General features: G+C 38.1%; 1 protein-coding gene across 7 annotated transcripts in view; it reads left to right on the forward strand.

Moving 5' to 3' along the window:
• Positions 1–23679, forward strand: part of SMIM14 (small integral membrane protein 14) — a 94711-nt gene that overhangs the window by 55602 nt on the left and 15430 nt on the right. For 6 of the 7 annotated variants that reach the window (XM_038533452.1, XM_038533453.1, XM_038533454.1 and 3 more), the window contains 2 exons: positions 7630–7678; positions 22172–22314. In XM_038533452.1, coding sequence (XP_038389380.1) covers positions 7630–7678; positions 22172–22314 — 192 coding nt within the window. The remainder of the gene's footprint in view (positions 1–7629; positions 7679–22171; positions 22315–23679) is intronic. The other variant, XM_038533457.1, reaches the window with a different exon arrangement.

Genomic DNA, 23679 nt, shown 5'->3' on the forward strand with positions numbered 1-23679 from the left:
TGCAAGGAATTTAGTTGTTGCAAATGAAATTCATTTATATAATTCCTCTGAGGAGTTTGAGGAAAAAATAGTCTCTTAAAATCTTTGGCAAGGGATCCCTGGGTGGCGCAGCGGTTTAGCGCCTGCCTTTGGCCCAGGGCACGATCCTGGAGACCCGCGATCGAATCCCACGTCGGGCTCCCGGTGCATGGAGCCTGCTTCTCCCTCTGCCTATGTCTCTGCCTCTCTCTCTCTCTCTCTCTCTCTCTCTCTCTCTCTGTGACTATCATAAATAAATAAAAATTTAAAAAAAAATCTTTGGCAAAATGCACATAAAAATCATTCCTTAATATTTCTCAAAGAAATGAATACTTTGCTGTATTTATGTTTTGAGGAGAGCCACAGGAATCTCCTGCTCAGAGATTTTCAAGCCAGCCTTACACTCTGAGCTGTGTGAGGTCTGGTTAGAGAGGACATTGACTGAACTATTTAGTTACTGCTTTGAAAGTATTTTTTTGTTGTTGGTTTTAGAATTTCATTTCTTTAAAAATTGTAGTGATAAAGTTGAGCATGCTTATTTCACAAACAGGCAGCTCTGTTTAATTTTATTTTATTATTTTTTTAAAAAAAGATTTTATTTATTTATTCATGAGAGACACACAGAGAGAAAGGCAGAGATACAGGCAGAGAGGAAGAAGCAGGCTCCATGCAGGGAGCCCCATGCAGGACTTGATCCTGGGATTCCAGGATCATGCCCTGGGCCGAAGGCAGGCGCCAAACCACTGAGCCACCCAGGGATTCCCTCTGTTTAATTTTAAAAGGACTTTCTCCCCCTTTCCTGAATATTGCTGTGATGCTATAATCTAAAAACATTATCCCGTGGGCCACGAACTGGGTTTTTTATACACATGTTTAATTTTATATATGTTTAATTATATCATTTAATTCTTAGAATACTTTAAGGTTCATAATGTTAGGTAGGTAGTGATGGGATGAGGGATAAAGCAGATGCTGCCATGCTCTTGCAGCCACTTCTGAGGGTTAACAGCCACACCTTTGAAAGAGCTACCTCCACGGGCTAACAGAACAAGAAAAGCCTACCCACAAAGCTGGCTCAGAAGCCATAGGAGACTTTGAAGAGCTGAACAGGCACACAAAAGGTACAGCTTGCTTTAGGGTCACAATAGAGGCTCGTAAGATCTCATAAATATACAGTACATAAATACAATTATAACGACGCATCATGAATGGGCAGATGTGCAGAAGCCAAAATGATATCTGACCACCAACTGTCAATCAAAAATGTCAATTAAAGCCAAATTTACATATACAAAAACAGGCTTAAAAGAATGCAGCTAGAGCCACTCTTACTCTGGCCAGGCCCCGCTTTCTCACTTGAAAATGTACTCGGTATCTACTCAATAAACTGTCCCCATTCTGGTCGCGGGTCTCTAATTCATTGGTGCATCTGGGACAGGAACCAAACAACCCATAACATCAATGACATCAATAGGTCATATTTATGTCTCTTATATTTTGAAGAAGCTTTATAGAAAGTGACAGACACAGAATTTGAACCCAAATACCTCTGACTTTAAAGATTTACTTTTAATAACTGTTCTGTTTACCAGTGCATAGATAGCTCCGTGGGAAAGGAGGGGACTTCCCATATATGTGAAGTTCTTGGGCAGACATAGAAAAATAGCAAATAAGGGGCACCTGGGTGGCTCAGGTTGAGCATCTGCCTTTTACATATATGCTTATGTATATACATATACATATTACTGTATATTTATTTATCCTGGGGCCCTGGGATCAAGTCCCACATCAGGCTCCCCACAGGGAGTCTGCTTCTCCCTCTGCCCATATCTCTGCCTCTCTCTATGTGTTTCTTTTTTTTTTTTAATTTTTATTTATTTATGATAGTTACAGAGAGAGAGAGAGGCAGAGACACAGGCAGAGGGAGAAGCAGGCTCCATGCACCAGGAGCCCGATGTGGGATTCGATCCCGGGTCTCCAGGATCGCGCCCTGGGCCAAAGGCAGGCGCCAAACCGCTGTGCCACCCAGGGATCCCTCTCTATGTGTTTCTCATGAATAAATAAATAAAATTTAAAAAATAGCAAATAAGTTCTTGTTTAGGTAGTGTCTTAGCTCAGGCTGCTATAGCAAAATACCATAGACAGCTGGCTTAAACAGCAAACATTTATTTCTCACAGTTCTGGAGTCTGGAAAGTTTAAGAACAAGTGCAGGCAGATTTGGTGTCTCATGATAACTCTCTACTTGGTTGACCAGATAGTTGCCTTCTTGCTGTATACTCACATGGCACGGAGAGAATGAGGGCTCTAGTCTCTTCTTCAAGGGCACTAATCCCATCATGGATACTTCACTCTTAGGACCTCATTTAACCTAAAGACCTCCCAAAGGCCCCACTTCCAAATACCATCACATTGGGGATTTAGGACTTCAGCATATGAAGTTGGGGCACAGACATTCAGTCTCCCTAACAGGTACATTTTGATAACTCCAAAGAGAAACATTCTGTTCTTTGTAATTCTTGTCAGTAAATTTTTCCAAAGTAAGATTCCTCATAGAAGATCCATTTATCTCCTTTTTGTTATTAAAATCTCTTTGGTCTACATTTTTCCCATAGGCCACCTCTGACAGCCAAGGTTTTGTATCAGGCTCCTGAGATATCCTAACGAGACTGTTTGGATTCTTCAGTATTCCCTAACGTGAAATCTTTGCGCCAGATCTTTTTTATTCTTTCAGTTTCTTTTAATATCTGCCTATTTCCCTAATTTAGAAATACATTTATTCATACTGTGCTTTCTCTGTGATTTTGAAACTAACTCACTTCAAAAACTTTCCTTGACCATCCTAGTTAGGTAGAGAGATCTAAATCTACTTTTATTTCTTTTCTAGTATCCTAGGATCAGTGTTGGCATGAAAGTTTATCTGGACAGCAACAGTAGGCTCTAGATAGTTCACATATGATTCCTCCCTTCCCCTCCATCATAATACGAAAAATATTTGAAGCCTGTGACCATCCTGTAGATACTGGTATTTCTGTTTCCTTCACATATTATCCTTGTTTGTTTTTTTTTTCTTTTGTTTTCACAAATAGTTTCCTTTTGGAGTAAGCCAAAATTAGCATCAATATGTATTCTCCAAATAAGTCCAGAGAAAACTGAGATGTATTGTAAATTAGGCCTTTGTTTAAAGAGTTCCATCAAAACAGTAAAATTTTCTTGTACTGAAAATACATGGTTTTTAAATTTTTAAAAGAAAATTATTTAAAGAAATTACTTTTTTACTCATCATAGGTGTTTGAATCTGAACACTGAATATATATTCCAAAACACTGGTTTGGAAAAAATACTTAAGTGCTGGGCTAGGAATGTGATCATGCTACTTTGGCGCCTCATTATTCAAAGTTAGCAGCATTGCTTGCTGGTGAACATGAAGAATGTCACCAGGAACTCATAGAAAACCAGCCAGAAGAGCAGGATCCAATTGGTGGAATGTCCCAAAGATTCGATGCAGCTTGAACTAGGGATAAAGTGCTACCTTCAGCTAGGCTCCCAATGGATAAATTCTTCTCATTCTTGGTTGCGTGTGTGTGTTTGTGCACATGCTTGCAGGCACTCATTTTTAATTTAATTTTCTTAGAGCTGAAGGAACTCCTGCTTGTACACCATGAACCAAAGGGTTTATCCTTGCCTGCTGAAAATCATTGGACTCCCAGTCTTCTGGCTGTCTTTACCTAGGAAAAATTACTATGAGCCAGTACAGCTTCCACATTAAATTGATTTAATTTCTCGTTTTACCTTATATGTGAATGAATTAATTTTTTAGAAACTCCTATAACAGGACAAATTGTACATTACCCTTTAAAAAAAAAATTTTTATCATAATCCCAAAGGGAAACCTGCTCTTTCTTCTCATGGCACTTTGTTCCCATGGTACTCTCTCTCTCTTTTTTTTTTTTTTTTTTTTTTTTAGCAATCTTTATACTCAGTATGGGACTCCAACTCTCCACCCCATGATCAAGAGTCACTTGTTCTATGAACTGAGCCAGCCAGGTACCCCAAGAGAGATTTCTTTTAGTGCAGAAGGAAAACATTGGTTATGTTGGTCTTAGAGTCTATTTAATAACTATACCTATGGTTATTTTCACCTCAATCTGAATTTGCTTCAGTTCAGTTATACATTTGGTCACTTCATAGAAGTATTTTGTAACCATAGAATTATGCTTGAGAGGATGTAATGATATATGAACAGATTATGAAACAGAATTTTGTACATTATGAAGTAGAATGGAATTGTGTTAAGAATTTAGACTCTTGGGACACCTGGGTGGCTCAGTGGTTGAGCGCCTCCCTTAGGCCCAGGGCATGGTCCTGGAGTCCTGGGATCAAGTTCCGCATTGAGCTCCCTGCATGGAGCCTACTTCTCCCTCTGCCTGTGTCTGTCTCTGTGTCTCTCATGAATAAATAGGTAAAATCTATAAATAAATAAATAAATAAATAAATAAATAAATAAATAAATAAAATAGGTAAAATCTTTTTAAAAATTAGACTCTGGAAAAAAAATTGAGAATTTGAAGTTTATATTGGGTATCTAACCTTCTCCAAAACGCAAGTTTCATCCATTGGGAAAATAGCAATAATAGAATCTGCCTCCAGCCCTTGGTTGAAGGTTAAAGAAGATAACAAGTTAAAGTCCTTAGTACAGTACCTACCACATACAGTTTTCCAATATGTGTTATTATAATTGTAATTATGTGAAAGTGTGCATATTTTAAGACTAGAAAAGAATACATGGGGCAGTGAGTTAATCTACATTAATTTTTAAATATTCGGGCAGCCCGGGTGGCTCAGTGGTTTAGCGCCTGCCTTCAGCCCAGGGCATGATCCTGCAGACCCGGGATCGAGTCCCATATCAGGCTCCCTGCATGGAGCCTGCTTCTCCCTCTGCCTGTATCTCTGCCTCTCTCTCTCTCTGTGTCTCTCATGAATAAATAAATAAAATCTTTAAAAAAATTTTTTTAAATATTCATAATTGAAGTACTTTCTCATTATGTAATATTTAAGATATATTTAAATAAAATATATTTTAATAATATGTTAAAATTTACAATTACTTTTAAAGTGAATTATAATTTAAATGTATAATTTATATTACATATTACAATAAAAACTATCAGTGAATAACCCTACGATGACCTCAGAGTGTTCAAGTGAAAGGAAGAGTCCCATGTCTCACACTTTGATTCAAAAACTAGAAATGATGAAGTTTAGTGAGAAAGGCAGGTCAGAAACTGAGACTGAAAGCTGGGTGTCTTGCTCCAGTCAACCAAGCTGTGAATGTGAAAGAAAAATTCTTGAAAGAAAATTAAAGTTTCTACTCCAGTGAAAACATGAATGATAAGAAAGCAAAACAGCCTTATTGCTAATAATGGAGAAAGTTTGAATGCTCTGGATAGAAGACCAAAGTCACCACCTTCCCTTAAGCCAAAGCCTAATCCAGAGCAAAATCCTAACTCTTTAATTCCATGAAGGCTAAGATAGGTGAGGAAGCTACAGAAGAGAAGCTGAAGCTAGCAGAGGATGGTTCTGGAGTTTTGTCTTTTTTTTTTTTTTTTTAAGATTTTATTTATTCATGAGAGACAGAGGCAGAGACATAGGTAGAGGGAGAAGCAGGCTCCCTGTGGGGAGCCTGTTGGAGGGGCTTGATCACAGGACCCAGGGATCACGATCTGAGCTGAAGGCAGAAGCTCAACCACTGAGCCACCCAGGCTTCCCTGGTTCATGAGTTTTTTTTTTTTTTTAATTTTTATTTATTTATGATAGTCACACAGAGAGAGAGAGAGAGAGAGAGAGAGGAAGAGACATAGGCAGAGGGAGAAGCAGGCTCCATGCACCGGGAGCCCGACGTGGGATTCGATCCCGGGTCTCCAGGATCGCGCCCTGGGCCAAAGGCAGGCACTAAACCGCTGCGCCACCCAGGGATCCCCCTGGTTCATGAGTTTTAAGGAAAGAGATCATCTCTATTTAAAAAAAAAAAACAAAAAACCCACAAGGTAGAGCCGCTAGTGCTGACGTGGAAACTGCAGCAGGTTACCCAAAAGATCTAGCTAAGGTAGTTAATGAAGGTAACTGCTACTAAATGATAGATTTTCAGTGTAGGTGAAACAGCTTCTATTGGGAGAGGATGCTATTTAGGTCTCTCTTAGCCAAAGGAGAAGTCAATGCCTCGCTTCAAAGGACAAGCTGTCTTATTAGAGGCTAATGCGAGTGGTGATTTTAAGTTGAAGCCAATGCTCATTTACTATTCCTCAGATTCTAGGGTTCTTAAGAAGTATGCTAAATCTACTCTACCTAAATGGAAAAACAAGCCCTGCATGACAGCACATCTGTTTACAAAATAGTTTACCGAATATTTCAAATCCATGGCTGAGACCTATTTCTCAGAAAAAAAAAAAAGATTCCTTTCAAAATATTACTGCTCATGGACAGTGCACCTGGTCACACAAGAGCTGTGATGGTGATGTATAAGATGAGTGTTGTTTTCATGCCTGCTAACACAGCATCCATTCTGCAGCTCATGAATTAAGAAATCATTTTAACATTCATGTCTTAGTACTTAAGAAATACATTTCATCAGGCTAGAGCCTAATAAATCACAGATAGTGATTCCTGTGCTGGATTCGGGCAAGGTAAATTGAGTCTGTTCTCTATCCTTAAGCTCTGTTTGTTTTTTGTTTTTAGATTCCACACATAAGTGAGATCATACAGTATTTATCTTTTGTGTGTGTGTGTGTGTGTGTGTGTGTGACTTTCTTCACTTAGCCTAATGTCCTCATGGTCCAGCTATGTTGTTGCATATAGCAAGATTTCATTTTTTTAATGGCTGAATAATATTCCATTGTATATATATTTGCCACATTTTCCTTATCCGTTCATACATCAGTGGACATTTAGATTGCTTCCATGTCTTGGCTGTTATAAATAATGCTGCGATGAAGTGGGGGGGGTGTATATTTTCAAATTACTATTTTCCTTTTGGATAAATACCCAGAAGTGGAATTGCTGAATTATATGGTGATTCTTTCTTTTTTTAATTTTTTGAGGAACTTCCATACTGTTTTCTATAGTGGCTGCACCAATTTACATTTCCACCAACAGTGCACAAGGGTTACCTTTTCTCTACTTTCTCACCAGCATTTGTTGTTTTGGCCATATGTCTATGGCCATAGAATGTATAATTTTTAAAGAATATTTTGATTAATTCCCTTCATATTTAGAGTTAGGATATATGCCATATTTTTACATTAAGATCTGTTTTCCTGGAATGCCTGGGTGGCTCAGCAGTTGAGCATCTCCCTTCAGCTCAGTGTGTGATCCTGGAGTCCGGGGATCAAGTCCCACATCGGGCTCCCTGCATGGAGCCTGCTTCTCCCTCTGCCTGTCCATGCAAGGAGCCCAATATGGGACTTGATCCCGGGTCCCCAAGATCACGCCCTGGGCTGAAGATGACACTAAACCGCTGAGCCACCTAGGCTGCCCACAAAACATATTTCTAATATAGATTATCCATTTTCGGTTAAGTCCAATGGCTAACTTTCCTTTCTTCTTTTTCTTTGTAGTTGAGGCAGTCCCAGTCCTACTGCACAGACACAGAATGTCTTCAGGAATGTAAGTAATGATGGGACAGGAGGAACCTTGGCACTGTGGACAGAAATAGAGGACAGATGACTATGAATATTTGTTGGAAATTTTTCTTACACTTTGATGCTTAAAGAAGTGGTTTTCAGTAATGTGTTTCCTCATTAAATATTTCACTTTTTAACTTAACCTTTTTTGCCTCAGAAACAAACTGGTCATTGAAGAAAATTTTATTTATTTATTTATTTATTTATTTATTTTTTAATTTTTATTTATTTATGATAGTCACAGAGAGAGAGAGAGAGAGAGGCAGAGACACAGGCAGAGGGAGAAGCAGGCTCCATGCACCGGGAGCCCGACGTGGGATTCGATCCCGGGTCCCCAGGATCGCGCCCTGGGCCAAAGGCAGGCGCTAAACCACTGCGCCACCCAGGGATCCCTATTTATTTATTTTTTTTGAAGAAAATTTTAAAGTCATAGATAAGAAAAAACTTCCAGAATACTAAAAGATAACCATTATTGACAACTTGGTGCAAAATGTTTCAGACCTTTTTCTTGGCAAATGTATGTGTAACAGTGCAGTTTTGGCTAGTCACACTGGAAAATAATCAAGGCTGCTAGGCACAAACCCCTCACCCTTTTCTCTAACATCTCGTTGCATCTATAGCAGCTTTGGGAACTTTCGAATGAAGGAAGGAGGCCTTCTTTCCTATGGTTTGGAAGCTTTGGGCCTTTTGGCTCTGACATTGGCATTCTCAAGAGAGCATAGACAGTTGGGAGGTTTCTCAGTGTGGCTTTATGAGCAGTAGTGATGCTAAAGTGAGAATCCAAGCAGGAAGATGGACCCTGCATTGTTAATACAGCTGATAGACTTGGTGGCTTTTTTTTTTTTTAAGATTTATTTATTTATTTGAGAGAGAGAGGGAATGTACAGGTGTGTGTCCATGCATGAATAGGGTAGGGGCAGAGGGAGAGGGAAAGGGGAGAGAATCTCAAGCAGACTCCCCACTGAGTGCAGAGCCAACTTGGGGCTTGATTTCATGACCCATGGGATCACACCTGAGCCGAAACCAAGAGTTGGACATTCAACCAACTAAGCCACCCAGGTACCTCTAGACTTGGTCGCTATTAGGTGAGGCACCTTTTTTTTCAGGACACAAATGACTTTAGGGGAACTAATAATAACATTTAAGCCAATTCTGTCTTATGCCATAATAATTTATAAGAATGGAAGTATGACATTAACAGGAGGCGGGATCCCTGGGTGGCGCAGCGGTTTGGCGCCTGCCTTTGGCCCAGGGCGCGATCCTGGAGACCCGGGATCGAATCCCACATCGGGCTCCCGGTGCATGGAGCCTGCTTCTCCTCTGCCTGTGTCTCTGCCTCTCTCTCTCTCTCTGTGTGACTATCATGAATAAATAAATAAAATCTTAAAAAAAAAAACAAAAAAAAAAAACAGGAGGGTGAAATCTGACACAATTAATTTCAAATACACTAATGAAATGGGATCACTTTGTATGTGTTGTTTTTCATTACTGTATTATAAACATACCAGTATATATTTGTCTTAAAAATAGTTACTAATAAAGCATTAGGGGGATATACCAGTGTTTATTTTTTTTAAAGATTTCATTTATTTATTTTAGAGAGAGTGCATGAGTGCTTGCATACAAGTGGGAAAGGAGCAAAGGGAGAGGGAAAGAGAATCTCAAGTAGACTCCATGCTGCGTGTGGAGCCCAATACAGGGCTCAGTCTTAAAACCCTTAGATCAGGATCCCTGGGTGGCGCAGCGGTTTAGTGCCTGCCTTTGGCCCAGGTCGCGATCCTGTAGACCCGGGATCGAGTCCCACGTCGGGCTCCCGGTGCATGGAGCCTGCTTCTCCCTCTGCCTATGTCTCTGCCTCTCTCTCTCTCTCTCTCTCTCTCTCTCTGTGTGACTATCATAAATAAATAAAAATTAAAAAAAAAAAAACCTTAGATCATGATCTGAGCCGAAATCTAGTTAGACACTTATCTGACTGAGCCATCCAGACACAGAGTTTAAAGTATTTGCTTTTGTTGGAATCTTAGGCTGCCGATACATTTTTTTGCTATTATAAATAATAGTTGAACACACATCCTTTGTATGCATTTTTAAATTAATTAAATTGTTTTTTACCTTTTCATTCCATTTTACCCATTTCTCCCACCCCACACCTCCCACCTCTGGCAACCACCAGTAGGTTCTTTGTGTTTAGGAGCTTGTTTTGTTTTGTTAGATTCCACACATAAGTGAGATAGATTGTTTCCATATCTTAGCTGTTGTAAATAGTGCTGCATTGAACATGGGTTCGTATATCTTTTTGAGTTAATGTTTTCATTTTCTTTGGAAAAAAAAACAGAAGTGAATTGCTGGATCATATAATGGTAGTTCTTTAAATTTTTTTTTAATTTTTATTTATTTATGATAGTCACACAGAGAGAAAGAGAGAGAGAGAGAGAGGCAGAGACACAGGCAGAGGGAGAAGCAGGCTCCATGCACCGGGAGCCCGATGTGGGATTCGATCCCGGGTCTCCAGGATCACGCCCCGGGCCAAAGGCAGGCGCTAAACCGCTGCGCCACCCAGGGATCCCTTGTTTAAATTTTTTGAAGAACCTACATACTGTCTTCCATAGTGGCTGCACCAATTTCTGTTCCTACCAGCAGTGCACGAGGGTTCTTTTTCTCTACATCTTCACCAACACTTGTTATTTTTTGTCTTTTGGATAATAGACTTTCTTACAGGTATGAGATGGTATCTCATTATGATTTTGTTTGCATTTCATGATGATTATTGATTTTAACCTATTGGCTATCTGTGTCTTCTTTGGGAACATGCCTATTTAAATCATCTGACAATTTTTTATTTTTTTATTTTTTTAAAGGTTTTATTTATTTATTCATGAGAGAGAGAGAGAGAGAGGCAGAGACACAGGCAGATGGAGAAGCAGGCTCCATGCAGGGAGCACGACACGGGACTCGATCCCGGGACTCCAGGATCATGCCCTGGGCTGAAGGCGGCGCTAAACTGCTGAGCCACCCGGGCTGCCCCATCTGACAATTTTTTAATCAGATTGTTTTTTGCTGTTGAGTTGTATGGGTTCTTTATATGTTTTGGATACTAACACCTTGTCAGATATATGATTTGCAGTTTTTTAAAAAGATTTTATATATTTATTTGATAAAACACACAAGTAGGTGGAGCAGAGGAAGAGAGGGAGAAGCAGGCTCCCTGCTGAACAGGGAGCCCGATGCGAGGCTTGATCCCAGGACTCTGGGATCATGACCTGAACCAAAGGCAGATGCTTAACTGACTGAGCCACCCGCACACCTCTTTTCTTTTCTTTCTTTTTTTTTTTTTTTAAGATTTTTTAAATTTTTCATTAAATTTTTAAATTTTATTTAAATTCAATTTGCCAATATATAGTATAACGTGCTCATCTCATCACATGCCCATCTTAATGCCTGTCACCCAGTTACCCTATCCCTCCATCCACCTCCCCTTCTGTAACCTTTTGTTTCTTTCCCAGAGTTAGGAGTCTCTCATGGTTTGTCTTATTTATTTATTTTAGAGGCCACATGCATGGTGGGAAGGGACAGAGGGAAAAGGGGAGGGTGTCTTAAGCACTCTGTACTGAAGAGAGAGCCTGATGCAGGACTTGATCTCATGACACTGAGATTATGATCTGAGCTGAAACCAAGAATTGCATGCTTAACTCACTGTGCCATCCAAGCACACACACACCCCTTTTTTAAAGAGCAAGTATTTTCTTGTATTCAGTAGGTTGCCTTTTTATTTTGTTGTTTTCTTTGCTGAGAAGTTTTTTTGTTTGATGCAGTCCCACTTATTTATTTTTGCTTCTGTAGGTTTCACTTTTGGTGTGACATTCAGGTCATTGACAAGACCTTTGTCAAGGAGATAACTTGCCTGTATTTTCTTCTAGGAGTTTTGTGGTTTCAGGTCTTACATTCAGATCTTTTATTCATTAAGAGATCATTTTTGCGTATTATATAAGATAGTGGTCCAGTTTTCTACTACCATTTAGTAAAGAGATTGTCCTTTCCCCATTGTATATTTTTGGCTCCTTGGTCATAAATTAATAGAGCATAAATGCATAAATTCATTTCTGGGCTCTATTCTGTTCCATTGAGGTAATTTTTTTTTTTTTTGAAAGGGAGAGATCATAAGCCAGCGGGGAGAGGGAGAAGGAGGCTCCCCGATGAACAGGGATCCTGATGTGGGGCTCTATCCCAGGACTCTGGGATCATGACCTGAACCACAAAGGCAGATGCTTAACTAACTGAGCCACCAGGCACCCCAACTATGTATCTGTTTTTAAGCCAGTAACATACTGTTTTAATTACCATAGCTTTGTAATAGAGTGTGATGCCTTCAGCCTTTTTTTTTCCTTTCTCAAGATTGTTTTGGCTCTTTGGGGTCTTTTGTGGTTATATACAGATTTTAGGATTGTTAGATTTCTATGAAAAATGCCATTGGACTTTTTGGTAGAGATGGCATTGAATCTGTATATTGCTTTGAGTAATATGGACTTTTTTTTTTTCTTAGATTTTTTACTTATTTATTCATGAGAGAGAGGGGGGGCGGCAGAGACATAGAGGGAGAAGCAGGCTCCCTGCATGGAGCCTGATGTGGGACTCGATCCTGGAACTCCAGGATCACGCCCTGAGCCAAAGGCAGATGCTCAATCGCTGAGCCACCCAAGCATCCCTAATATGAACATTTTAACAATATTAATTGTTCCTGTCCATGAGCATAGAATGTCTTTTTATTTGTGTCATCTTTAATTTATTTCATTAGTATCTTACTGATTCAACATAAAAGTCTCTAACTTCCTTGCTTAAATTTATTCCTAGGTATTTTATTCTTTTTGATGTAATTATAAATGGTATTGTTTTCTTAATTTCTCTTTTTGCTAGTTATATTTAGTATATTGAAACACAACAGATTTGCGTATTGATTTTGTATCTTGCAATATTACTGAATTTGTTTATTCTAACCTCTTTTCAGTGACTTCTTCAGGGTCTTCTATATGTAATGTCATCTGCAAATAGTGACACTTTTACTTCTTCCTTTGAAATTTGGTTGCATTTTATTTCTTTTTCTTTCCTAATTGCTCTAGCTAGGATATCCAATATCATGTTGAATAAAAGTGGCCACAGTGACCCATTCTTGTTGTGTTCCTGATTTTAGAGGAAAAAAGTTCAGGTTTCACAGTTAAGTATGTCTTACATACTTACACAGTTAATATATTGTTGAATTCTGTTTGCTGGGGCACCTGGGTTGCTCAGTGGTTGAGCATCTGCCTTTGGCTCAGGTCGTGATCCCGGGGTCCTGGCATCGAGTTCCACAGGGAGCCTGCTTCTTCCTCTGCCTACATCTCTGTCTCTCTGTGTGACTCTCACAGTCATAAAAAATAAAATAAAATAAAATAAAATAAAATAAAATAAAATAAAATAAAATAAAATAAAATAAAATAAAATAAAAAGAACTCCATTTGCCAATATTTTGTTGAGAATTTTTGCATCTGTGTTCATAAAAGACTTTAGCCTGTAACTTTTTTTCTTGTGGCATCCTTGTTGGTTTTGGTATGGTATCAGGGTAATGCTCACTTCATAAAATGAATTTAGTAGGTTAACTCCTATCTTTGGATGAATTTGAAAAGTGTTGGTATTCTTTTTAATTTTTTTAAAAGATTTTATTTATTTATTCATGAGAGACAATGTTAAATGTTTGGTAGAACTCACCAGTGAAGGTTTTTGTTTTTGATTACTGATTTAGTCTCCTTACGAGTTATCAGTCTGTTAAGATTTTTTCGTTTTATGATACAGTCTTAGTAGGCTCTGTTTCTAGGAATTTATTCATTTCTTCTAGGTTGTCCAATTTGTTGGTATATGATTATTCATACTAGTCTATTATAATCCTTTGTATTTCTGTAGTATCAGTTGTTACATCTCCTCATTAATTTCTGATTTTAGTTGAGTCCTGTCTCTTGTTTTGGTTAGTCTGACTAAAGGTTTGTCCATTTTGCTTATCTTTTCAGAGAATCAGCTCTAAGTTTTACCAGTCTTTCCTGTTTTTTTTTAATTAATTAATTAATTAATTAATTTATTTTATTTTATTTTTTTCTGTTTTTAATTTCTATATCATTTACTTCTACTCTAATCTTTGTTATTTCCTTCTATCTACTGACTTTGGACTTCATTTGTTCTTTTTCACTAGTTTTTGAGATACATAAAGTTAGATTGTTTGAGACTTTTTTTATTTCTTGAGGAAGACATTTATCTTTGTGAAAGTCCCTGTAGAACTGTTTTTGCTGCATCACATAAATTTGCGTGTTCTATTTCCATTTTTGTTTGCTTCGGGATATTTTTTATTTTATAAAAAATTTTTCTGGGGTGCCTAGGTGGTTCAGTTGGTAGAGCATGCAACTTTTATCCCTTAGTCCAGAGTTCAAGCCCTATGTTAGGTATGGAGCCTATTTTTAAATAAATAAATAAATAAAATTAAAATGGATGAATACTGTCTTTAAATATTTTTTTCTTTAATCTACTGGTTGTTCAGTAGCAGGTTTAATCTCTACATATTGTCAGTTTTCCAGCTTTTTTGTGAAATTAACTTTTAGTTCTATATTGCTGTGGTTGGAAAAAATGATTTCAGTCCTCTTAAGTTGATTATGACTTGTTTTGTAGTCAATATCTGATCTATTCTAGAAAATGTTCTATGTGCACTTGAGAAGAAAGTGTATTCTCTTTATTTTGGATGGAATGTTCTGTATATACAGTTAAGTCCATCTAGTCTGGTGCTTCATTTAAGGCTGATGTTTCCATATTGATTTTCTGTCTGGGTGATCTATCCATTGGTGTAAGTGAGGTATTAAAGTCCCCTACAATTACTGTATTGCTGTCTGTTTCTCCATTTAAGTCTGTTAATATTTGCTTTATATATTAGGTGCTCCTATAAATATTATAAATGTTATATCCTCCTACTAGATTTATCCCTTCAACATTATATAATGCCCTAATTTGTTTCTTATTATAGTCTTTGTATTAAAATTGATTTTGTCTGATACAAGTGTAGCTACCCCAGCTTTCTTTTGGTTTCTATTTGCATGGAATGTATTTTTCTGTGCCTTCACTTTCAGCTTATGTATGTCATTACATTTGAAGTGAGTCTCTTATAGGCAGCATATAGATGAATCTTGTTGTTTTACCCATCGAGCCACTCTATTATGCCTTTTTTTTTTTTTTTTTTTTAAATAAGCTCTGCACTCAATGTAGGCCTCCACTGAATTCATGACCCTGAGATCAAAAGTCACATACTCTACTGACTCAGCCAGCCAGGTGCCCCACCACTCTGTATCTTTTGATTGGAGAATTTAGTTTGTTTTACAGTTAATTAGTGATAGGTATATACTTGTTGCCATTGTGTTCATTGTTTTCTGGCCATTTTTATAGTTCCTTTCTTCTCTTGCCCTCTTCATTTGTGGTTTGATGACTTTCTTTAGTGTTATGCTTATATTTCTTTCACTTTATCTTTTGTGTATTTACCATAGATTTCTTTGTGTGTGGTTGCCCTGATGTTTACATATAACACCTTTAAGAGTCTATTTTAAGTTAATAATAGCTTAAGTTTGATCCCATTCTGAATCCCAACATTTTAACTGCCCCTCTTACATTTTATGTAAATTTTAAGGCTTTGTCATATTACCAGATTTCATTTATTAATTTTATACTTAGCATTCCTGAAGCTGAGCTCCACTTTATTTTGTATATGAAGCTAAAACACAGTAAGGTACTATTATAAAGTGTTATATATAACACAGTAAGGTACTATTATTAAAATGTATAAAAAGTATACTTGTTATTACATTATTAATTATTATTACCACTGTGTGAACTGAGTGTCCCATTAAACTCTGTAAATATAACAGCTTAGAGGAATAGGAGCTAGTACAGTGTGTTTTTAGCCCAAAGTAGAAATTTTACCAGAATATTGTCCATTGGTGCAGCAGGGTGGTGATGATTATATGCTCTGGATAGGAAGGTAATGGTAATGTGCAGATGTTGTGTTAGATTGTTAGGATGATGGGTGGTGGTGGTGGTTCCTCCACTCCAGATTTCTTTAAGTTGCTTTTTCAGTAGCATTCATTAATCTACAATGTGCCCTCTAATAAGCAGCTCAAAATTTTGTCCTAGCCGGTAAAGCTAAAACTTGTTTTTCTAGTTGAAAATAATCTTATTGAACTCCTTATGGAAAAACAAGTATTTATTACATTTGTGGTATTTGTGATGCTTGAGCCAGCCCCACCTTAAACCTCATTTCTTTGAGTGAAATTTCATTTCTTTAATCTAAATTTTATAAAGACAAAATTCTAGAGCTTAAATATTTACTTATATTGGCCAGCTTTTCTCCCCTGCTTCTTTTAGCATTTGATGGAAATCCTTTCTGAAAGCCATGTTTTTAAATGGTTTATACAGTTGTTTCCTGTGGGTGATAGAATTACTTTTCTTTGTATTCTAAATTTTCTCTGGTGAGTTTATACTGTTTTCATAAAATATATATTAATCTGGAGTTCCCACAATTACCTTCTCAGGTTAAATAATTTGCTAGAATGGCTCACAGAACTCAGGAAACCAGTTTACTTACCTTACCAGTGTATCATAAAGGTTACAACACAAGAATGATCAGATAGAAGGGTTACACAGGGCATGGTATGTAGTGGAGGGGTGCAGAGTTTCCCTTTTTCTCTGGGTGTGCCACTTTCCCAGCACCTTGAGGGATTCACCAATTAGGAAGCTCACTCAACCCCATTGTTTAGTTTTTATGGAGGTTCCATTCTGTAGACGTGAATGAATAAATCATTGGCCATTGGTGATTAACTTTATCTCCAGCCCCTCTCCTGGTTGGAGGTTAGGGAGTGGAGCTGAAAGTTCTAGCTCTCTAATTATATGGTCAAATTCTGGCAACCAGGCCCTATCCTGAAGCTCTGTAGGGGCCCACCAAAGTCACCTCATTAGCATAAACTCAGGTTTATTATTAATAATAAATGACATTTCTCTCCTATCTCTCAGGAAATTCCAAGGGTTTTAGAATTTCTGTGCCAGGACCTGGAATGAAGAACAATTACATATTTCTTATTATGTCACAGTACCCATTGTGCCTGCCATGGTGTGTTACATGTATTTGAGATGATTTAATTGAATATGGAGCTCATTACTTTGTATGGTAGCAGAATTTAGCTGCCATGTATTAGCAGATTCAGTTGCTGCATGATTCTTTTTTTTTTTTTTTAATTTTATTTATGATAGGCAACACAGTGAGAGAGAGAGAGAGAGAGGCAGAGACATAGGCAGAGGGAGAAGCAGGCTCCATGCACCGGGAGCCCGACGTGGGATTCGATCCTGGGTCTCCAGGATTGCGCCCTGGGCCAAAGGCAGGCGCTAAACTGCTGCGCCACCCAGGGATCCCCTGCATGATTCTTTATATTGAACTAACCTCTACTTCACTGTGGTGTTCACTCACAGTTTTCTTCTCTAGAGCAGGACACCAGTCTGCTTAATCTTCTGAAAGATTGCCTTTCAGGTAAAGTGTTGTATGGAAACCAGCTCTATCACTAGCTTACTTCTGGAGTACATCAACTTGAAAACAGGTAGCCAAGCTGAGGATAATGTAATTATTCTCTACAACCCCAAAATTGTGGAGTTAAAGCCTCCTGGTGCTAATACACCACTTTCACTGTTGTTCTATTTCTACTTTTCCCCTGGAAACCTGTATCAGTTTATAGAAATAATCTTTTGGGAGCATCCCTGTCTACTCTTCCGTCTTCCTGGTATCCAGCTAAGTTAAGAACGTCATTGTGAATATTCCATTTGGCAAGCTATTTGTAATACATTTGCTTGTAACTAAACAGTTAAACCTAAAGCAAACAGAATGCTGTACTTGGATATATAGAGCCCTTTTATGTTTTTCTGATTTGACATCTTACGAGACCATAGAATAAAAAGTGTTTACTCTCTGAAGGCAGATAATTTCCAGGCAATGAGAGAACAGATTTATATCTCCCATGTGATTGTGCCCATTAATATTTGTAAGCTTTACAAATATTAGCTGATGGCATCCCTGAGCTGCTCCAGAATTTAGATGGTGTGAAGGTCCATACAATTTGTGGTACTGATGTCATCGTATGCCATTCTGATGCATAGTCAGGCCAGGGAACCACTGGCTAAAGAAGGTGATAATGGGGTTGACTAGAGCAGGAGGATGCTTTTTCTGAGAAATATTAAGAGTTAATATGATGAGTAGGGCCAAATCATATGAGGTAAGACCAGGCTGAAGAGTTCAAAGTTGAAGCAGTAGGCAGTAGCGATTGTGTCACTGGATTAGTCAACAGATGTGTTACAAGCAGGATTCTAAGCAGGGTATGCAGGAAGGAAAGGCAGCAATAAGAACCAAGCTAGGAGACAGTTAAAGAGAACTGAGAAACCATAACATCAATATGAGAGTCTTACAAGGGAGTAGGCATTTTGTTAGGGGTGCTTTGTCTAAGATGTGAATTAGTAAACTGATGATCTGAGGTTCAACTAAAGAATACTTTATGTGCAAAGAGTATCAAAAAATAAGAGACCTGGGGCACCTGGCTCTCTCAGTCAGTAGAGCATATGACACTTGATCCTCAGGGTTTTGAGTTTGTGTCCCGTGTTGGATGTAGAGTTTACTTAAAAAAATAAAGTCTTAAAAAAGAGGGAGAGAGACCTACTTTCCAAATTGTATAATTTGGGGTTGTACTTCTGGCCTATGCAATTAATCTAGCATTTTATTTCTGAAAGAGAGGGGTACTATAAGAAATGATAATGTAGGGAATCCCTGGGTGGCTCAGCGGTTGAGCGCCTGCCTTCAGCCCGGGGCATGATCCTGGAGACCTGGGATCGAGTCCCACATCGGGCTCCCTGCATGGAGCCTGCTTCTCCCTCTGCCTCTGTCTCTGCCTCTCTCTCTCTGTGTTTCTCATGAACAAATAAAAAATCTTAAAAAAAAAAAAAAAAGAAAGAAATGATAATGTATAGAAGTCATAGTTATCTTTCTTTGACTTGCTTTAAATAACCTGATTTTACCTAGTTATAAATTTATGCGTCAAAAATCCCTTTTAAACCATGAGAGACTCTTAACTCCGAGAAGCAAACAGAGTTGCAGGAGTGGTGGGTGGGGGATGGGATTACTGGGTGATGGGCATTAAGAAGGACACTTGACTTGATGTGATGAGCACCGAGTGTTATATGTTGGCAAATTGAATTTAAATAAAATATTTTTTAAAAAGGAAAAATATCTCTTTTAAATCTGTATTTTCCAATTGTACTACTCACAGGACTAATACCTTTCAGGGTTCTATCTCACTCTGTGGTATTGTCAGAGATTCTGACATGGCAAAGTTTAAAGATTAAAAATACAGGCTCTGGAATGAGACCAGCTGTATTAAAATCCCAGCTTGGCCACATACTAACTGTATGACATTGGGATTTAAACCCCCTTTTCCCTAGTTTCCTCATCTATAAAATGAAAATATGATAGTACTTACCATAAAATAAGATTGCTAGGATTAAGAGTTGGGGTGCCTGGGTGGCTTAGTTGGTTAAGAGTCCAACTGTTGATCTCAGCTCACGTCCTGATCTCAGGGTTGTGAGTTCAAGCCCCATGTAGCCTACTTAAAAAAAAAGAAAAGAAAAGAAAAGAAAAGAAAAGGATTAACAGAGCTTATGCCTGGTTCAAAGTAACCACTCAAATTTTAGGTATTACTAATAAAAATAGTATTTGCTTTTTTAAAAAAACATCATTCTTGGAGCAGCATAGAGGATAGAATTAGGGACGGCAAGAATAGGTATAGGGAGATGAGTTAAGAGGCCATCACAATAAATCAGACAAGAAGTGATGCTAGCTTGAGCAGGTATGGAATGCCAGTATAAATAAATTTGATGGGGCCTCTGGATGGCTCAGTCAGTTAAGCATCTGACTCTTGATTTTAGCTCAGGTTGTGATCTCAGGATTATGAGATCAAGTCCTACATTAGATCTGTCCTGAGAATGGAGCCTGCTTAAGGTTCTTCTCTCTCCTCTTCCCTCTGCCCCTCCCTCCACCCCATTCACATGTGCTTTCTCTCTCTCTCTCAAAAAAAAATAAAAATAAAAATAAAGTAGATAGATTTGAGTGATATTTAGAAAGTAAAATTGACAGAAAACTTCATAATGGAGTGAATAAAAGGTCATTGAGAGAGAACAATAGATGTTTTCTTAAGTTTCTGGCCTAGGCAGCTGGATGAATGGAGACCCAATTTGGGTGGGGCATAGAGGATGGGGTTGGGAGAGATTTTCATGATTTTAGTTTGGGATATTGAGTATTTTAATTGCAAGGTAAACTTAGTCCTCTGCATTTTTAAGAAGCTGCTGAATGTCTGGAATGTATACTACAGTTTAAGACTATTGGTATGAAGATTAAAAAAATAGGCAACTGTTGATGTAAACATTCAGTTGAGTATTTGATCTGAAGTTCGGAAGAGTTGGGATTGAGTATATATAAATTTAGAGGTGGTCTGCATACAGAAGGTAAATGAAACCACAGGTGAGGATGACCATGTGTAGAGCCAGAAGAGAAGGAAACCTAAAATTGACCAAGAAAACTCCAAGATTTAAAAGCCAGGAAGAGGAAAACGAGCATGTATGGAGTGGTAAGTGTAAGAAAAAAAATGAGGCAGTGGTAAGGTATAGAAAACAAAGGAGAGAATGGTCTTGGAAAATGAGCACTATAATTTAGTATAATGGGAGAGAACAAAGAAGGGAATGGATGTGGATATAGAGGGGAAAAAGTACTATTGCATTGTGTGATAACCCATTGTGTGATAGGGCAGTTTCGATTACCTGGAGTCCTTTGTTAGCTGCTTCTGGGGAAGTGATGGAGGTTTGGGCAAGAGGCCCCATTCCTATCCAGCCTGCTATTGGGCCAACCCAGCAATTTGCTTGACTGCTGTTCCCTTTGGTCACTAACCCTTTGGCCTCAGTAATGCTATCCATCCCTTCCCTTCTTGGGAGTGAGATCTGGGTCCAAATACCCCAGTGCAGTACATCAGCTTCATTTGAATATCTTGCCTGGATTTCTTTTACTTTTTCTCCAGGCAAGGAAACCAAAACAGTTATAGTCCTGAACTTTAGTAACCACGTAGATATACTATGTTTTACTTTAGAAATCTAATCTATAGGGAACCCTGGGTGGCGCAGCGGTTTAGCGCCTGCCTTTGGCCCAGGGCACGATCCTGGAGACCCGAGATGGAATCCCACATCGGGCTCCCGGTGCATGGAGCCTGCTTCTCCCTCTGCCTATGTCTCTGCCTCTCTCTCTCTCTTTCTCTCTGTGTGACTATCATAAATAAATAAAAATTTAAAAAAGAAATCTAATCTATAATTTTCATTTTTGACAACTGAGTTCTTTAATGTACATCAATTATAAGTCTGTTTTATCAGAAATTTGTTAAGCTCATATTGTGGGCCAGGCATCGTTCTAGGTACTTGTTACAATGGATTAAATAAGATATGGCCTTAAGGAGCTGGGAGAGACTACTATCAATACACATAGCCCTGACTTTTTTTCTCTTGATAAATGCATAGACTTTAGAATATCTATATCTGAATCCAACTTCTTTTTACAAAAAAAGGCAGCCAAATTACTATCTCTGTTTGAGAATATCAGGAAAGGGATCTTTATATATTATACAGCCCAAATGGTCCCTTTTCCTTAAGCTCTATTATTTTTTCATGTTGCTTCTATAATTAAAATGCAGAATTTTCCTCTCCTGAAGGTAGAGTGTTTTTATTGTATATCAAGTGGTTTTAGCCTGGGTTTTGTAGTATATCTAGGAATTGGTGGTTTTGTGGGTTTGTGAACCTTCCCAAATTATATGCAAAATTAAGAGTGTACTTGGATTCTTAGAGTAGAAAGAGTTCTTAATTTTTCTAAACTCTCAAAGAATTCGATCACACCAAAATATTAAAATCTTCATATAATAGGTTTTGTCCTATGACTATTTTATACTGTTTAGTATATAGATTTTCTCACAAGAGGAAAGGGAAATTGAAAATGTAGTATTTCATAATTGTACTTTTTAAGATTATTTATAGTCTTTAAAAAGATTTTATTTATTCATTTGAGAGGGAGAGCACAAGCAGGGGAGAGGAGTAGAAGGAGAGGGAGAGGCAGACTCCCAGCTGAGCTGGATGCCCAATGCAGGGCTTGATCCCAGGACCCTGGGATCATGACCTGAGCCGAAGGCAGCTGCTTAACCAACTGAGCCACCCAGGTGCCCCTATTTATATAATTTTTAAATTTTAATACAATTTTTGAAATTGGCACTTAAACATTAGAATTTCTTTTTACATTATCTAACAGTATTATAACCATGCTACAGTTTTTGTTGCAAATATATTTTTTGTTTGTCTTTAGTACCAGGGCCCTCTGGTGATAATGGCATCAGTATTACCATGATCTTGATGGCCTGGATGGTTATTGCAGTGATCTTGTTTCTACTGAGACCTCCTAATCTAAGAGGATCCAACCTAACTGGCAAGCCAACCAGTCCTCATAATGTAAGTGTTATGTATTAGAAATTCATTTGGGTAAGGGATGGGTGTGGCCTGGGAATGAGAGAGTTTGTTTCGACTGAAATACCAGAATTAGCAAAAGGAAGATTTAACTCACAGAATAAGTTCTTCCAGGGCAGTCCTCGTAAATCTTGCCACCCCAAATGGCTTAGTCTTCATGGAGTTACATACAGAGAAAAGCACAGACCAGTAGCCCAAAAAGAATTTTAAAATAAATTCCAATCTTCACCTGCATTCTGGTCTTTCTTAATAAAAAAAAGGATCCAGTTCATAATAATACACGGCAGTATTTCTCAAATATCAGTGTTCTACTCCCCAGTTCCTCACAGTTGACCCCCTCCTTCTCGTGGTTCCAGCTCCCTAAATTCTCTTGTCAGCTACAGTTCAAGTGTTTTTCCCTCTACTTTGGTTTCTCACCTTCTGTTCTAGCTATTAAATGCAACAGAGGCCGTGAGCCTATCTGGTGAAATCCTGTTTCCCCATCCAGTTTCTCTTAAGCTCTTCCAGTTCTGTAGCATAATAGATCAACTGAACTGACAAAGGAGAAGTAGGATCATTCATGTTGGTAAATCTTGATAGTCATGATTACTACCATTTTTAAAACCTTCTAGATAAAAAATATGATAAATAAAGTGACCCAATAGGGAGTTTTTGGTGCTGACTTTAACAGAAACTTCATTGAAGGATTCATTTTAATCGTTTTGAGAACCAGTATCTATATTTTTTCCTTTTCTATTTTTTTTTTTAAAGATTTATTTATTTATGAGAGAGAGAGAGAGAGAGAGGCAGAGACTCAGGCAGAGGGAGAAGCAGGCTCCATGCCTGGAGCCTGATGGGGGACTTGATCCCGGGACTCCAGGATCTCGCCCTGGGCCAAAGGCAGGCGCCAAACCACTTAGCCACCCAGGGATCCCCCTCCTTTTCTATTTGACTTGGATATTACCTCTTTAAAGGTATTTATTTACATGATGAGTTCACTTGTTGAACACCAAATTATCCCACTAGTTCCCTTCTCCAACCTTCATGTGGAATTCCTAAAAGAATTTCTTCTTTTCCATGATCTTGTTTTGTTAATAATTAGAAGTTAAACTAATTTCTTATGTAGGAGAAAGCAGATGTGGATTGATAATTGCCCAGTGTTTTTGTTTTTGGTTTCTTGGTTTTTTTTTTTTTTTTTTTTAGGAATAAAACATTTAGATATGTAGCCATGCTGACTTTAAGAAAGAAGGAAGGCATCATTAGCACAATAAAAAGCCTAAATTTATTTTTTGTTTCTCTTGAAGAAAAGGTATCCATAAAACAGCTTGTATATTATCTTGATGAGATGCTTTCTCATCAATCTTTTTTTCT

Source organism: Canis lupus, chromosome 3 (assembly GCF_011100685.1).
Source record: "Canis lupus familiaris isolate Mischka breed German Shepherd chromosome 3, alternate assembly UU_Cfam_GSD_1.0, whole genome shotgun sequence".
NCBI lineage: Eukaryota > Metazoa > Chordata > Mammalia > Carnivora > Canidae > Canis > Canis lupus.